This window comes from Somniosus microcephalus, chromosome 2, assembly GCF_052327205.1.
Source record: "Somniosus microcephalus isolate GS21.2 chromosome 2, FLI_Smic_1.0, whole genome shotgun sequence".
NCBI classification, from domain to species: Eukaryota; Metazoa; Chordata; class Chondrichthyes; order Squaliformes; family Somniosidae; genus Somniosus; species Somniosus microcephalus.
In genome coordinates this window covers 149,894,172-149,910,801 of record NC_140988.1, presented here as the reverse complement: position 1 = coordinate 149,910,801, position 16,630 = coordinate 149,894,172, and the positions used below count along the sequence as shown (strand labels likewise).

The 16,630-nt window shown below is 41.4% G+C and overlaps 1 protein-coding gene across 2 annotated transcripts in view; it reads left to right on the top strand.

Annotated features, from left to right (window-relative positions):
* Positions 1-16,630, top strand: part of wdfy3 (WD repeat and FYVE domain containing 3) — a 583,406-nt gene that overhangs the window by 258,582 nt on the left and 308,194 nt on the right. For both annotated transcript variants that reach the window (XM_085963501.1, XM_085963491.1), the window contains exons 8-10: positions 893-1,059; positions 2,041-2,508; positions 5,851-5,952. In XM_085963501.1, coding sequence (XP_085819627.1) covers positions 893-1,059; positions 2,041-2,508; positions 5,851-5,952 — 737 coding nt within the window. The remainder of the gene's footprint in view (positions 1-892; positions 1,060-2,040; positions 2,509-5,850; positions 5,953-16,630) is intronic.

Genomic DNA, 16,630 nt, shown 5'->3' with positions numbered 1-16,630 from the left:
ATTGTAATTGTAATTAGTTATTATTTAGTTGTTAAATTAATGTTATGTACTGTTTATCTAAAAGGGGAGGAATTGTTGTGTATGCACCTTTAAGGGAATAACTGGTTTTAGACTGCAGTACCGGCAGTGACCACCCCTGTATAAAAGGCCCTAGCAAGCTTCTGTATTTCAGTCTGACGTTGCCTCCTGGTCAGTAAAGTACCTGTTAAACTGTTCTCCCGAAGTCCGTGTATTATTTACAATGGGGGCCTTATTATTCTATGCCAATAGAGCTCCTATGATGTCTTTAGGACCCCAATGCTATTTTTGTTTGATGCAAGACGTTTGCTCGTTGGTAAACCCACCCACTATTTATGGGCAGTATAGAGTAGGAAATGGCCAGGTCCAGTGTAAATTAAATGCATTGCTGGAAGCACGTCTGGAAATATTAATTTACTGATTTGGCAGTTTTAAGCCTTCACGTTTACCTGGATTTCCCTCTATGCTCCTTCTGCAAAGTCCTCAGCCCCTTAAGTTATGCCCTTTGTTGCCCCCACCCCCCCCCCCCCAAAAAAAAATCCGTCCCTTTGAGGTCCATTCTCGGTGGCTGTCCCATTGGATTTCCTACCCACCCATAATGACGATCAGCCTGTCAGCTCTCTAATCACGTGGGGAACCACATTTCGATAAGGCCTGGCCATCAAAATGGCTCGGCTTCTTGTTGTATGCCGAAGACCAAATCGGGACCATTGTTTTTTTTTGAAGCAATATAAGGAACACACTGTTGAAAGTTGTCCCTCCAAGCCTTTTCTTTTCCTGTATCGATAATCCCCATTCTCTGTGTAATTACTTATTAACATTTTATACAGCAGTTGCTATTACAAACTAATGTTTATGTACATGTACATTTTAGATTGGAGCAAACAAAAGAGCCTGATGCCAAAGAGGCCCTGAAAGACTTGGTTCAGTTGGTGACCTCATTGACAACATATGGGATCAATGAATTAAGACCTACTGGCATAACTAGTGGAGCACCTTTTCTTCTGCCAGGATTTGCAGTACCACAACCTTCTGGCAAAGGTGATGCTATCGGTTAATTCTCAATATTGATTTAAAGAGTAATATCTTCACAAAAATCTTTAGCAAACAATTTTTTCATCTCTTTTGCATATGTGATATAACCTAATTCATGCCAACCATATTATCTTGCATGTCACAACATTATGACACATATGAGTTTCTGTTGCTGTTCTTTATCACCAGATAAAAGTTTGCAAATCACTTTTAATGCAGACTGTGTCTACCTTTAAATTATGTACTGTCTTCAAATTTAATTTGGTTTCAGTGATTACTTTTGTTTTACAGTATATTAGTTTTTGGAATAAATACTTAAAAATAATGTGGCATAATTCTTGTTTACCATTTGAGTTAGGCTCCTGAATGCATAATACCTCATTTTATAAATCACAAACTCGAAACTAGTACAGATTGTATTTCTTCTCCAATTTTAATATAAGAAGGAAAATTAATACTATGTGTTTATGTAATTAGGCAATCGTACTGGGAACAGCTAAGCGATTGTCTCAGTGAAATAATGGTCATAGAAAGATTTGCTGCATTAAAATGTGGGAAACATTAGAATTAAATAGAGAAATCATACACTGGTTTTTTTTCCTTCTCTGTTCTGCTATGCAGTAGTTATGCTGTTGTAGAGGAAAACGCTGTAATAAATCAAGCGAAGCTGAGCATTTGAAAATGGAGAACAGCAGAAAAAGCTCATTGATTTATTATGATTTGGAATATAATTCCAAATTTAAGGTGGTATATAGGGCTCAGGAGCCAGTATTAGTAAGGGAATTGGTGACATTTTGGTCATGAAAGCTGTCAGCAAATTAAATTCTGCACAGACTCCATTTGTCATTTAACTATTTGGTGAAAATGTGCTGCTGTCACAAAATATTTATTTTAAGTTATTTGGTGGTATAAATGTGGATATGTGAAATGCATTTTCTGAAATTGGGGCCTAGTTATTAAAATTGTGTCATCCTTTTCTTAAACTAGGTCGCACAGTAAAAAACATCCAAGCCTTTTCTGTTCTTCAGATCGCCTTTTTAAAAGCGAAAACAAGCCACCTTGCCAGAATCATCCTAGATGCCATTTCAAACCTCTACATCGCAGATAATGCCAATTACTTCATTCTAGAATCTCAGCACACACTTTCACAGTTTGCTGAGAAGATTTCCAAAGCACCTGATGTGCAGCCCAAGTACTTTGAAATGTTGGAGTTTATTATCTTCAGCTTAAACTATATTCCATGTAAAGAACTAATAAGTGTCAGCATCTTGTTAAAGTCCAGCACCTCTTACCAATGTAGCATCACTGCAATGAAGACGCTTTTGAAATTTGCACGCCATGATCCTATTTTTAGGGATGTGTATCGAGAGGTTGGATTGCTTGAGGTGATGGTGAATCTTCTGCACAAATATGCTGCTCTACTAAAAGAGCCCATTCAGAGTTTTAATGAGCCAGGTAAATTTATCTATATTCATATGAATGTTCCCTTTAAAAATGGAAGTTCCAGTATCAAGGTGGCAATTGTCTGTCATGTATTCTGTTGTCTGGGTTTCCTTTTCTTCTCCTGGGTTACTTTCCCTGTTGTTTTGCCTCCTCCAGGAGATTACATGACTGCTTGGCAGGGGGTGGGGTGCTGGTTAAGGAAGCGTCTAGCCATGATGCTCCATGCATCTGAGTGTGGGACTGGCTTGATGGACCTTCTGGTCTTTTCCTGCCCATCATTTTTGCATCTGTGTATGCTATACAAAAGTGTGCAACATTCATTGGTATAACTTCAAATTTGACAAGTATTGTTTATGGCTTGTTCAATAATAGAGAATCCATATGAAGAAATTCTAGAGCGCGCCACTATACTTTACGTAACATTGTTTCAAAATGGACAGAGTTAGCCTTCAAAATGCAATAAAGTTGGCTCATACACCGAATGAGCCCCTTGCAAAAATTACGCACTTGGAATTTGTTCCCACACTCATATGAATGTAAACGTATGTTGCTGTAGTTTGGGATTATTGCAAGTCCCATTCCACCTGCTATTAGCTGTTGCCCACCTTCAGTTTAATATTTCCGTCAGTTGCCCATGTAGATGTATCTGCAATAGTGATTCAGCAGGAAAGATCATTAATCACTTTGATACTTAAAATCAGGTCCACTGCAATTACTGAATAAGTCAAATTCCATTTTTATTCCGTGGGATTCAGGGATTTTTACCAACATTTTGGAGATTGCACTCTGTACTTCTGTACATAGTTCAGTGAAAAATTTAAACCAATAGTCTTGCCTATAATATTGATTTCCTTACTTCAAAATTCCAGTTGGAACTAGTATAAAACTACTGGAATTTGGATCAGCAACACCAACTCGCATTTATATAGAGCCTTTAACATAGAAAACACGTCCCAAGGTGAACACTGAGCGAAAGGAGGAGATATTAGGAGATGTAGCCAAAAGCCTGGTCGACAAGAGGGGTTTTAAGGACAGTCCTAAGAGGAGAGGAAAGTTAAGTGGCGGAGAGGTTTAGGAAAGAAATTCCATAGTGTGGGCCTAGGTGGCTGAAGGCACAACCATCTATAGTGGGGGGAAGGGGATTGCACAAGATGCCAGAGTCAGAAGAAGAGAGAGTTCGGGTTGGAGGTGATTGTAGGGATGGATCAGGATGCAGCTTTCCCAGGTTTTTGAGAATCCATTGAGCATCATTAGAATGGTGGTGGTAAGGAATATATTTTTTAAATGATGAGTTCAGGTACTGCATTTTCTGCTCTCTATTCAGAACAAAATATTAATGAGCAACCTCTTTTGGTGGAGATTTAAAGATCTGGTAATTTGTACTGTGATGTGTAAGGAAGAGCTAAAGATCTTTTTAAATTTCAAAGCTATCTGTTATACAGACATGCAAAATTTTCAGTTTTAGAAACGAGATTTTAATGTATTGCAGCCTCTGGTCTTTGCCATTAATTGAGACTATTTGATTTGACAGACAGTAGAGACAGTTAGTGCCAATATTGTAAGTGCTAGTCTGCACTGTTCATTAGACCAGGGGTTCTCGACCTTTTTGCTTCTGAGGCCCACCTCCCGTGTTATAAAAATTTTGTGGACCCCTGTAACACAACACAAGTATTTTTTCTGTATAAAAATGAGTTATTAATAGCTTTATTACACCTTATGTAAAGAAGAATTTATTAAGTCCTAAATTTACATAAGCAAAATACTGCTGAAATAAAAACAGAAAATGCTGGAAATACTTAGCAGGTCAGGCAGCATCTGTAGAGAGAGAAACAGAGTTACCGTTTCAGGTCTGACAAAAGGCCATCGACCTGAAACGTTAACTCTGTTTATCTCTCTACAGATGCTGCCTGACCTGCTGAGTATTTGCAGCATTTTCTGTTTTTATCCTAAATTTATATTATGTGCCCAAGTTCTGCTCCAGTTTATCAACCATTTGCTTAACAGAAAATGAACCAGCAACAACAAGCGCAGTGCTCACCACAGGCTCATTTTGTGCACACTCTGTCGGACTGGACTAAAATTCCAGGTCCAGGCCCTCCATTTCGGAAACAGAACTTCCCTCTTGTTTTGATACCAAACCCCAATGAGGCGGTAAAAGCCAGCGACTTGAATTAACTTCACCAGTAGTAGCGGATGTGGTTGGCACATGAGAGAAATGTAGAAATAAACGGGGCCCTGAGCAACTTTACCCACCAACCTCATCGCCATAAATCCTTTAGTGATGAAGGCAGCCCCCCCCCCTCTTTCCTCTCCCCCGTCCACCCCCAGCCCTTTCACAAAAAAACGGCGGTATCTCAAAGGACACAAGTGCCCAGACTAGACCTATCCGTCCATCAGAGAAGCCCATGGCTATGAATATAACGCTCCGAGTCGGAGATACAAGGAAAATCGTAATAACGCCTTTTAGCTATTTTATTAACTCAGGCTGAAGACATTGAAGGAGAGAGTCACAACGGATCCTGATTATTGCAGCCTTGCTGAATGCCCAGAGACTGCCTTCCCCCCCACCCCAAACCCCCGCCCTCCAAGGCCACGTACCGTGTGCACTCTTTCCATGGATGACGCTCTTTTCAAACACGTGAGCGGCTTCCAACTGCCATAAACCTCTAGTCTCCCCTGTATATTGATGGGACAAACCAACTGGCGGACCCCTTGAAATCTTCTCGTGGACCCCGAGGAGGCCCTAGACCCCGGTTGAGAACCCCTGCATAAGACTACAATGAATATCTTCTGCTTCTAATGATTTTTTAAATTAAATTCTCTCAATGTTAGACCATATTTCTGTTGCATTTATTAATGCAATGGGAACTGAATTTGTTGCAACAGCCAGAAAATGCATGCAAGTTGTAATTAGAACTGCCTGTCCTCAGTTACTTCATCTACCCTGGACAAAATTATTTTTGCAATGAAGCTGCTAAAAATTTATCTCGTATGTAGTTGATCCATACAGATGAGAAAGGTTGTAGATTTCTGCTAAGTTGGTTGATCTCATCCCAGGCAGAGCTAGAGGCACTTCAGTGGGCTACAGTACTTTTGAGTTAGGAAGGGGAAAACTGGCCCTGATCGCTATCCAATGGCCACTGCTGGAAGTACACATATATGGACATGGTGCCCCTTTTGGTCAAATATCCTACGATAGTGACATCAAGGCTCCCCCTGGGTAACATACCAGAGGACGCTGTGTAACTATACCTCAGCAAGGAGTCCACACTTTTGAGAGAAAGAAAAAAAAATGTAAGGCAACTAATTAACTTTAAATTATTTTTTAACTATGAAATTTTGTTTTTTTTAAAGTGGAAACTAAAGCAAATTGTTCATTTGAGGACCGAAAACAGCTCGCCCTATTAGTGATGGAGACCCTGACAGTACTGCTGCAAGGATCAAACACAAATGCAGGTAATTAGAGTATTCAATAATAATACAAAAGCAAAATACTGCAGATGCTGGAAATCTGAAATAAAAACAGAAAATGCTGGAAATATTCAGCAGGTCAGGCAGCATCTGTGGAGAGAGAAACAGCGTTAACGTTTCAGGTCGATGGCCCTTCGTCAGAACTGGCAAAGGGTCATCGACCTGAAAGGTTAACTCTGTTTCTCTCTCCACCGATGCTGCCTGACCTGCTGAGTATTTCCAGCATTTTCTGTTTTTATCCAATAATAATCTCTATCTAATAGTCATTAACAGTAGTGCACAAACTCTAATTTTGAAGGAAATACTTAATTCTGCACCAGCACATGGATGTTGGCATATACATTATGTAACAGTGGCACACATTTTTATTCAATCAACTCCTCCATGACATTCTACTCCAGCAACTCTTCAGAACAGAGTGCAGTGGATTTTCTTTAATAAAAACATCATAGAATTCCTTTAATTCTCAAAAGAACTCAAAAAATTGAATAACTAGGGCGGTAGATAGGGCTTTAAACTAAATAGTGGGGGGGGGGAGGGTTCAGGTGAAGGGGAATTTAGAAAGTCAAAGAGGAAAGAAAAGGTAATAGTGCAGGGTAGCGATAGGGGTAATGAGAACCAGAGTGTGACAGGAAGAGACAGAGCACCCAACCTTAAGAGTGCACAAGCAAATAGAGTCAGAGTAGAGAAAAATGGTAAAAAGACCAAATTAAAGGCTCTTTATCTGAATGCGCGCAGCATTCGTAACAAGATCGATGAATTGACAGCACAAATAGAAATAAATGGGTATGATCTGATTGCCATTACAGAGATGTGGTTGCAAGGTGACCAAGGCTGGGAACTGAATATTCAGGGGTATTTGACATTTCGGAAGGATAGACAGAAAGGAAAAGGAGGTGGGGGTAACTCTGTTAATAAAGGATGAGATCAGTGCAGTGGTGAGAAGTGATATTGGCTCAGAAGATCAAGATGTAGAATCAGTTTGGGTGGAGATAAGAAATAGTATGGGAAAGAAGTCACTGGTGGGAGTAGCCTATATACCCCCGAACAGTAGCTACACTGTAGGACAGAGTATAAATCAAGAAATAATGGGGGCTTGTAAGAAAAGTACTGCAATAATCATGTGCGATTTTAATTTTCATATATATTGAACAAATCAAATTGTCAAGGGTAGCCTTGAGGACGAGTTCATAGAATGTATTCGGGATGGTTTCTTAGAACAACACGTTGTGGAACCAACCAGGGAGCAGGCTATTTTAGATCTGGTGATGTGTAATGAGACAGGATTAATTAATGATGTCATTGTAAAGGATTCTCTAGGGAAGAGTGATCATAGCCTGATTGAATTTCAAATTCAGTTTGAGGGTGAGAAACTTGTGTCTGAAACTAGTGTTCTAAACTTAAATAAAGGCAATTACAAAGGTATGAAGACAGAGTTGGCTAAAGTGGACTGGGAAAATAGATTAAAGGGTAAGACGGTAGATACGCAGTGGCAGACATTTTAAGGAGATATTTCATAACTCTCAGCAAAGGTTTATTCCAGTGAGAAAGAAAAACTGTACAAGAAGGATGAACCATCCGTGGCTAACTAAGGAAGTTAAGGATGGTATCAAATTGAAGGAAAAGGCATACAATGTTGCAAGGATTAGTGGTAGGCCAGAGGATTGGGAAATTTTTAGAAACCAGCAAAGGATGACTAAAAAAATAAAGAGGGAGAAGATAGATTATGAGAGTAAACTAGCTTAAAAATATAAAAACAGACAGTAAAAGCTTCTACAGGTATATAAAAAGGAAGAGAGTAGCTAAAGTAAACATTGGTCCCTTAGAGGATGAGACTGGGGAATTAATAATGGGAAACAGGGAAATGGCAGAGACTTTGAACAAATATTTTGTAACAGTCTTCACGGTAGAAGACACTAAAAGCATTCCAATAATAATTGATAATCAAGGGGCTATAGGGAGGGAGGAACTTAAAACAATCACTATCGCTAGAGAAAAAGAACTACGCAAACTAATGGGACTGAAGGCTGCCAAGTCCCCTGGACCTGATGGCCTGCATCCTAGGGTTTTCAAAGAAGTGGCTGCAGAGATAGTGGATGCATTGATTGTAATCTACCAAAATTCCCTGGATTCTGGAGAGGTCCCAGCGGATAGGAAAACCACAAATGCAACTCCCCTATTCAAGAAAGGAGGGAGACAGAAAGCAGGAAACTGTAGGCCAGTTAGCCTAACGTCTGTCATTGGGAAAATGCTGGAATCCACTATTAAGGAAGTAATAGCAGGACATTTAGAAAATCATAATACAATCAAGCAGAGTCAACACGGTTTTATGAAAGGGAAATTGTGTTTGACAAATTTACTAGAGATCTTTGAGGATGTAACCAGCAGGGTGGATAAAGGGGAACCAGCAGATGAAGTGTATTTGGATTTCCAGAAGTCATTCGATAAGGTGCTGCATAAAAGGTTACTGCACAAGATAAGAGCTTACGGTGTATGGGCTAATATATTAGACTGGATAGAGGATTGGCTAACTGACAGAAAACAGAGAGTCGGAATAAATGGGTAATTTTCAGGTTGGCAAACTGTAACTAGTGGCGTGCCACAGGGATCAGTGCTGGGGCCTCAACTATTTACAATCTATATTAATGACTTGGATGAAGGGATCGAGTATACTGTTGCCAAATTTGCTGACGATACAAAGATAGGTGGGAAAGCAAGTTGTGAGGAGTACACAGAGTCTGCAAAGGCATATAGATAAGTGAGTTGGCAAAAATTTGGTAGATGGAGTATAATGTGGAAAAATGTGAGGTTACCCACTTTGGTAGGAAAAATAAAAAAGCAAATTATTATTTAAATGGAGAGATACTACAGAATGCCGTGGTACAGAGGGATCTGGGTGTCCTCGTACATGAAACACAAGAAGTTGGCATGCAGGTACAGCAAGTAATTAGGAAGGCAAAAAGAATATTGAATTTTATTACAAGGGGGATGGAGTATAAAAGCTGGGAAGTCTTGCTACAACTGTACAGGGTGTTGGTGAGACCACACCTGGAGTACTGCATACAGTTTTAGTCTTCTTATTTAAGGAAAGATATACTTGCATTAGAGGCAGTTCAGAGAAGGTTCACTAGGTTGATTCCTGAGTTGAAGGGGTTGTCTTATGAGGAAAGGTTGAGCAGGTTGGGCCTATACTCAATGGAGTTTAGAAGAATGAGAGGTGATCTTATTGAAACATATAAGATTCTGAGGGGGCTTAACAGGGTAGATTCAGGGAGGATGTTTCCCCTCTTGGGGGAATCTACAACTAGGGGACATAGTTTCAGAATAAGGGGTCGCCCATTTAAAATGGAGATGAGGAGGAATTTCTTCTCTGAGCGTTGTGAATCTTTGAAATTCTGTACCCCAGAGAGCTGTGGAGGCTGAGTCGTTGAATATATTCAAGGCGGAGATAGACAGATTTTTGAAAAACGGGAATCGAGGGTTGTGGGGAGCGTGCAGGAAAGTGGAGTTGAGGCCAAGATCAGATCAGCCATGATCTTATTGAATGGCGGAGCAGGGGGGCCGAATGGCCTACTCCTGCTCCTATTTCTTATGTTCTTACATAAAAATAAAAAAAATCCTTCAGCGGCAGGGGACTGAATAAGACTAAGGGTTCAAATCTGTTTGCCATTGGAATTTTTTTCTTTTAAGCCTTTCTGCTGTCTTTTGCTACTGATGAGGAAAATGTTTTAAAAAAATTAAACGGGGAAAAATAATTTCCAAATGGCAAATGGAGAGTAGACCTCTACGTACCCTAGAGCAGGGTCCAAATTCCCAACTTAATTATTATTCATTCTCGGGATGTGGGCATCATTGGCAAGACCAGCATGTATTGTTCCTCCCAAGGTTCCCTGAGAAGGTGGTAGTGAACCTTCTTCTTGAACTGCTGCAGTCTACGTGGTGAAGGTGCTCCCACAGTGTTGGTAGGTAGCGAGGTCCAGGATTTTGACCCATGGACGATGAAGGAATCGCGATATATGTCCAAGTTAGGATGATTGATTTGGAGCAGAACTTGGAAGTGATGGTGTTCCCATGCACCTGCTGCCCTTGTCCTTCTAGTTGGTGGAAGCCATGGTTTTGGGAGGTGCTGCCGAAGAAGCCTTGGCCAGTTGCTGCTGTGCACCCTGTAGATAGTACACGCTATAGTTACAGTGCGCCAGTGGATGAGGTGCTGATCAGGCGGTTTGCTTTATCCTGTATTGTGTGTTCAGGTTTTTGAGTTCAAGTGGAGAGTATTTCTTGACACTCCTGACTTGTGCCTTATAGGTGGTAGAGAGGATTTGGGAAATCAGTGTCACGTGAGCCTCTCCGCACAGAATACCCAGCCTCTTACCTGCTCTAGTAGTAGCCACAACATTTATGCGCTGGTCTAGTTGAGTTTCTGGTCAGTGTTGACCCCCCAGGATGTTGATAGTGGGGGACATAGCAATGGAAATGCCATTGAATGTCAAGGGGAGGTGGTTATGTTCTCTCTTGTTGGAGATGGTCATTCCTTGGCACGTGTGGCACGAATGTTACTTGCCGCTTTTCAGCCCAAGCCTGGATATGGGCATGACTGCTTCATTATTTGAGGAATTACGAATATAGTTGAACACTGTGCAGCACAGCATAGAGAGGGACGATGTAGACATTATAGTTAAGGAGGAGGAGTGTGAGATAAACATAGTGAGGGAGGAAGTATTAAGCTGCTTAGCCTCTTTGAAAGTAGATAAATCGCCAGGCCCGGATAAAATGTATCCCAGGCTGTTAAGGGAAGCAAGGGAGGAAATAGCAGAGTCTCTGACCATCATTTTCCTATCCTCTCTGGCTACAGGTGTGGTACTGGAGGACTGCTAACATTGTACTGTTGTTTAAAAAGGGAGCAAGGGATTGACCGAGTAATTACAGGCCAGTCAGCCTAACCTCGATGGTGGGCAAATTATTGGAAAAAATTCTGAGGGACGGTATTGATCGTCATTTAGAAAGGCACAGATTAATCAAGGACAGTCGGCAAGGATTTGTTAAGGGAAGGTCATGCCTGACTAATTGAGGAGGTAACGAGGAGGGTAGTGCGTTTGATGTAGTCTACATAGATTTTAGCAAGACTTTTGACAAGGCCCCACATGGTAGGTTGGTTGGAAAAGTAAAAGCCCATGGGATCCAAGGGAAAGTGGCAAGTTGGATCCAAAATTGGCTTAGTGGCAGGAAACAAAGGGTAATGATTGATGGGTGTTTTTGTGACTGGAGGATTGTTTCCAGTGGGGTTCCACAGGGCTCAGTACTAGGTCCCCTGCTTTTTGTGGTATATATCAATGATTTAGACTTCAGTGTAGGGGGCATGATTAAGAAGTTTTCAGATGATACAAAAATTGGCCTTGCGGTTGATGATGAGGAAGAAAGCTATAGACTGCAGGAAGATATCAAAGGGCTGGCCTGGTGGGCATAAAAGTGGCAAATGGAATTCAATCTGGAGAAGTGTGAGGTAATGCATTTGGGGAGGGCTAACAAGGCGAGGGAATGCTCAATAAATGGTAGGATACTGAGAAGTGTGATGTAACAGAGAAATCTTGGACTGCGTGTCCACAGATCCCTGAAGGTAGCAGGACAGGTAGATAAGGTGGTTAAGAAGGCATACAGGATACTTTCCTTTATTAGCCGAGGCATAGAATACAAGAGCAGGGAGGTTATGCTTAAACTAGTTAGGCCACAGCTAGAGTATTGCGTACAGTTCTGGTCACCACATTACAGGAAAGATGTGATTGCACTAGTGACGGTACAGAGGAGATTTACGAGGATGTTGACAGGACTGGAGAATTTTAGCTATGAGGAAAGATTGGATAGGCTGGGGTTGTTTTCTTTGGAACAGATGAGGCTGAGGGTAGACTTAATTGACATGTATAAAGTTATGAGGGGCCAAGATAGAGTGGATAGGAAGGACCTATTTCCCTTAGCAGAGAAGTCAATAACCAGGGGGCATAGATTTAAAGTAATTGGTAGAAGAAGTAGAGGGGAGTTGAGGAGAACTCTTTTCACCCAAAGGGTGGTGGGGGGGACGGGGGGGGGCGTCTGGAACTCACTGCCTGAAAGGGTGGTAGAGGCAGAAACCCTCAACATATTTAAAAAGTACTTGGATATGCACTTGAAGTGCAGTAACCTACAACACTACGGACCAAACGCTGGAAAGTGGGATTAGGCTGGGTAACACTTTTTCGGTTGGCACAGATACAATGGGCTAAATGGCCTCCTTCTGTGCCGTAAATTTCTATGATGCACACAGCTCCACTTCTGACCTTATAATTAAGAGAAGGTCATTGATGAAGCAGCTGAAGATAGTTAGACTTGGCACACTGTCCTGAGGAATTCCTGCTGTGCTGTCCTGGGGCTGAAATGATTAGCCTTCAACAATCACAACCATCTTCCTTTGTGCAATTTATGACTCCAGCAACTGGAGAGTTCCCACCCCCCACCCCAAGCTGATCTCCATTGAGCATAACTTGACATCGGCCGAATGGTGCAGGAATGGGCGTAATTTCAGGTGCAACTTCCGGGTTTTGCCCTCGTAGGAAATTCCAGGCCAGTGGCCATGTTTACCCTTCTAACCGGGATCATTGAACCCAGATCAAGAACCCTGAGTGATTATCCCCACCCCACCCTTCTCTCAAAACAGAGACCCATTGTAGGGCTATATTGCTATCAGCTGAGATTGTCTAACTTGGCACAGTTCAGAGATTGAATCGGGGGCCTGATTCTCTTTAGATTTTCAGTTATAATCTTTTTGAAATGCTGTTAAAACATAATCATATTACTCAAATCATGAGTGTGACAAATGAAGTTGTCAAGAGAGAGAACCATTTTTAAATCTTGCTAACAAATATAATTTTGGTATCTTGGCATCGAGTGGCAGAATAATAAGCCTAGATTTTTTTTTGTATTTATTTCTTGATTCTGGGGAAGCATACAGCGAAACATAGAAGATAGGAGCAGGAGTAGGCCATTTGGCCCCTCGAGCCTGCTCCACCATTCAGTGCGATCATGGCTGATCATCCAAGTTCAGTACCCGGTCCCTGCTTTCTCCCCATACCCCTTGATCCCTTTAGCCTTAAGAAATATATCCAACTCTTTCTTGAATATATTTAATGTATTGGCCTCTACTGCCTTCTGTGGTAGAGAATTCCACAGGTTCACCACTCTCGGTGAAGAAATTCCTCCTCATTTCTGTCCTAAAAGGCCTACCCCTTATCCTTAGACTGTGACCCCTAGTTCTGGACTCCGACCATCGGGAACATCCTCTCTGCATCTAGTCTGTCCAGTCCTGCCAGAATTTTATAAGTTTCAATGAGACCCCCTCTCATTCTTCCATGGCAAAAACATCCTTCCTCAGCTAAGGCGACCAAAACTGCACACAATACTCAAAATGTGGTCTCACCAAGGCCCTGTACAATTGCAGCAAGACATCCTTGTTCCTGTACTCAAACCCTCTCACTACTAAGGCCAACATACCATTTGCCTTCTTAACCGCCTGCTGCACCTGCATGCTTACCTTCAGCGACTGGTGCACAAGGACACCCAGGTCTCGTTGCACTTCCCCTTCTCCCAATCTATTGCCATTCAGATAATCTGCCTTCCTGTTTTTGCCACCAAAGTGGATAACCTCACATTTATCCACATTATATTGCATCTGCCATGCTTCTGCCCAATCACCCAACCTGTCCAAATCATCCTGTAGTTTCTCGGCATCCTCCTCGCAGCACAAATGCCAACCCAGCTTTGTGTCATCTGCAAATTTGGAGATATTACATCTAGTTCCCTTGTCTAAATCATTAATATATATTGCGAATAGCTGGGGTCCAAGGACCGATCCCTGCGGTACCCCACTAGTCACTGCCTGCCACTCAGAAAAAGACCCGTTTATTCCAACTCCTTGCTTTCTATCTGCCAACCAGTTCTCTATCCAAGTCAATACCTTGCCCCCAATCCCATGTGCCTTAACTTTACATGCTAATCTCTTAATGTGGGACCTTATTGAAAGCCTTCTGAAAGTCCAAATACACCACATCCACTGGTTCTCCCTTATCTATTTTACTAGTTACATCCTCAAAAAATTCCAGTAGATTAGTCAAGCACGATTTACATTTTGTAAATCCATGTTGACTTTGTCCGATCCTGTCACTGTTTTCCAAGTACTCTGCTATTACATCTTTTATAATGGACTCTAGCATTTTCCCCACTACTGATGTCAGGCTGTAATTCCCCGTTTTCTCTCTACCACCTTTTTTGAATAGTGGGGTAACATTAGCTACCCTCCAATCCATGGGTACTGTTCCAGATTCCATCGAATGTTGGAAGATGATCAGCAATGCATTTACTATTTCTAGGGCCACTTCCTTAAGTACCCTAGAATGTAGATTATCAGGCCCATGGGATTTATCGGCCTTCAATCCCATCAATTTCCCTAACACCATTTCCCTACAAATACTGATTTCTTTCAGTTCCTCCCTTTCATCAGACCCTATGTTCCCCGACATCTCTGGGAGGTTTTTTTGTCCTCCTTTGTGAAGACAGAACCAAAATATGTATTTAATTGGTCTGCCATTTCTTTGTTCCCCATTATAAATTCCCCTGATTCTGACTGCAAGGGACCGACCCTTGACTTCACCAATCTTTTTCTCTTCACAATATCTATAAAAGCTTTTACAGTCAGTTTTTATGTTCCCTGCAAGCTTACTCTCATTCTATTTTCCCTTTCTTAATTAATCCCTTTGTCCTCCTTTGTTGAATCCTAAACTGCTCCCAATTCTCTGGATTACTGCTTTTTCTGGCCAATTTATATGTCCTCTCCTTGGATCTTATGCTATCCCTAATTTCCCTCGTTAGCCACGGTTGAGTCACCTTTTTTGTTTTATTTTTATGCCAAACTGGGATGAACAAATTCTGTAGTTCATCCATGCGGTCTTTGAATGTTTGCCATTGCCTATCCACCGTCAACCCTTTGAGTGCCATTCCCCAATCAATCCTACCCAACTCGCTCCTCAGACCATCGTAGTTTCCTTTATTTAAATTGAGGACCCTAGTCTCCGAGTCAACTACTTCATTCTCCATCTTAATGAAGAATTTGATCATATTATGATCGCTCCGACCCAAGGGGCCTCGTACAACAAGATTGCTAATTAATCCTTTCTCGTTACATAATACCCAGTCTAAGATGGCCTGATTTCTGGTTGGTTCCTCGACATATTGGTCCAGGAAACCATCCCGTAAACACTCCAGGAATTCCTCCTTCACAGTATTGTTACCAATTTGGTTAGCCCAATCTATATGTAGATTAAAGTCACCCATGAGTCTGAGTGAAGTACAGATTTTAACTCCTGTTTGTGATGGCATTTATGACTCTAATAAATTATATTCAACTTTGAAGGTGACATTCAAAAAATCATTGTGCCCTCTGTGTCATGCATGTCTAAAAGGGGGAAATAATACTTTGGGCATGTGTGAAGTGCTTCCCTCTCCATATTGAGGTCTTCTGGAGAATATTTTCCAACCAGCAGGAGCTATTCTCGGTTACACAATTGAAGAACAAGGCTAACTGGACACTCGCTGTGTCTGTCTATCCTTACTGATCTTGCATGCTGATCCTGACATTTGAATACATCTGAAATATTTAGCATGATGATTCTAGTTAACCAAATACTGAGCCCTTGAATGCATCATCTCAACACTTTTTTAAATAATATTTTTATTTTCTGTTTTGGGAGGAGGAGAGAAATCATAGAATAGTACAGCACAGAAGGACGCCATTCGGCCCATCGAGTCTGCGCCGGCTCTTTTGAAGATCAGTCCAGTTAGCCCCACACCCCGCTTTTTCCCCATATCCCTGTAATTCTTTGCTCCTTCAACTTTTTATTCAATTCCCTTTTGAAGGCTACTATTGAATCTGATTCCATCACCCTATCAGGAAGTGCATTCTAAATCCTAAGTGTTGATTGAGTAAAAAAGTTTTCCCTCATGTCGCCTCTGGTTCTTTTGCCAATCACCTTAAATCTGTACCCTCTGGTTATTGGCCCTTGAACTATTGGAAACAGTTTCTCTTTATTTACCCTACCTAAACCCGTCATGATTTTAATCACTTCTATCAAACCTCCTCTTCTCCAGCCTAAGTTCTCCAGTCTATCCACATAACTGTAATCCCTCATCCCTGGAACCATTCTAGTGCCTTCTCCAAAGCCTTCACACCTTGTCCTTCCTAAAGTGTGGTGCTTAGAATTGGACACAATACTCCAGCTGAGGCCGAACTAGTGTTTTATATATATGTTTAGCATAACTTCCTGCCTTTTGTACTCTGTCTCTATTTATGAAGTCCAGGATCCCATATGCTTTATTAACTGCCACCTTCATAGATATGTGCACAAACATCCTCAGATCTCTCTGTTCTTGCACCCCCTTTAAAAATTAAACCATTTCGCTTGTATTGTCTCTCCTCATTCTTCCTACCAAAATGTATCACCTCACACTTTTCTGCGTTGAATTTCATCTGCCATGTGTCCACCCATTCTACCTGCATGTCTATCTCCTCTTGATGCCTATTACTACCTTCCTCACTGTTTGCTTCTAATTTTCATGTCATCTGCAAATTTTGAAACTGTGCCCT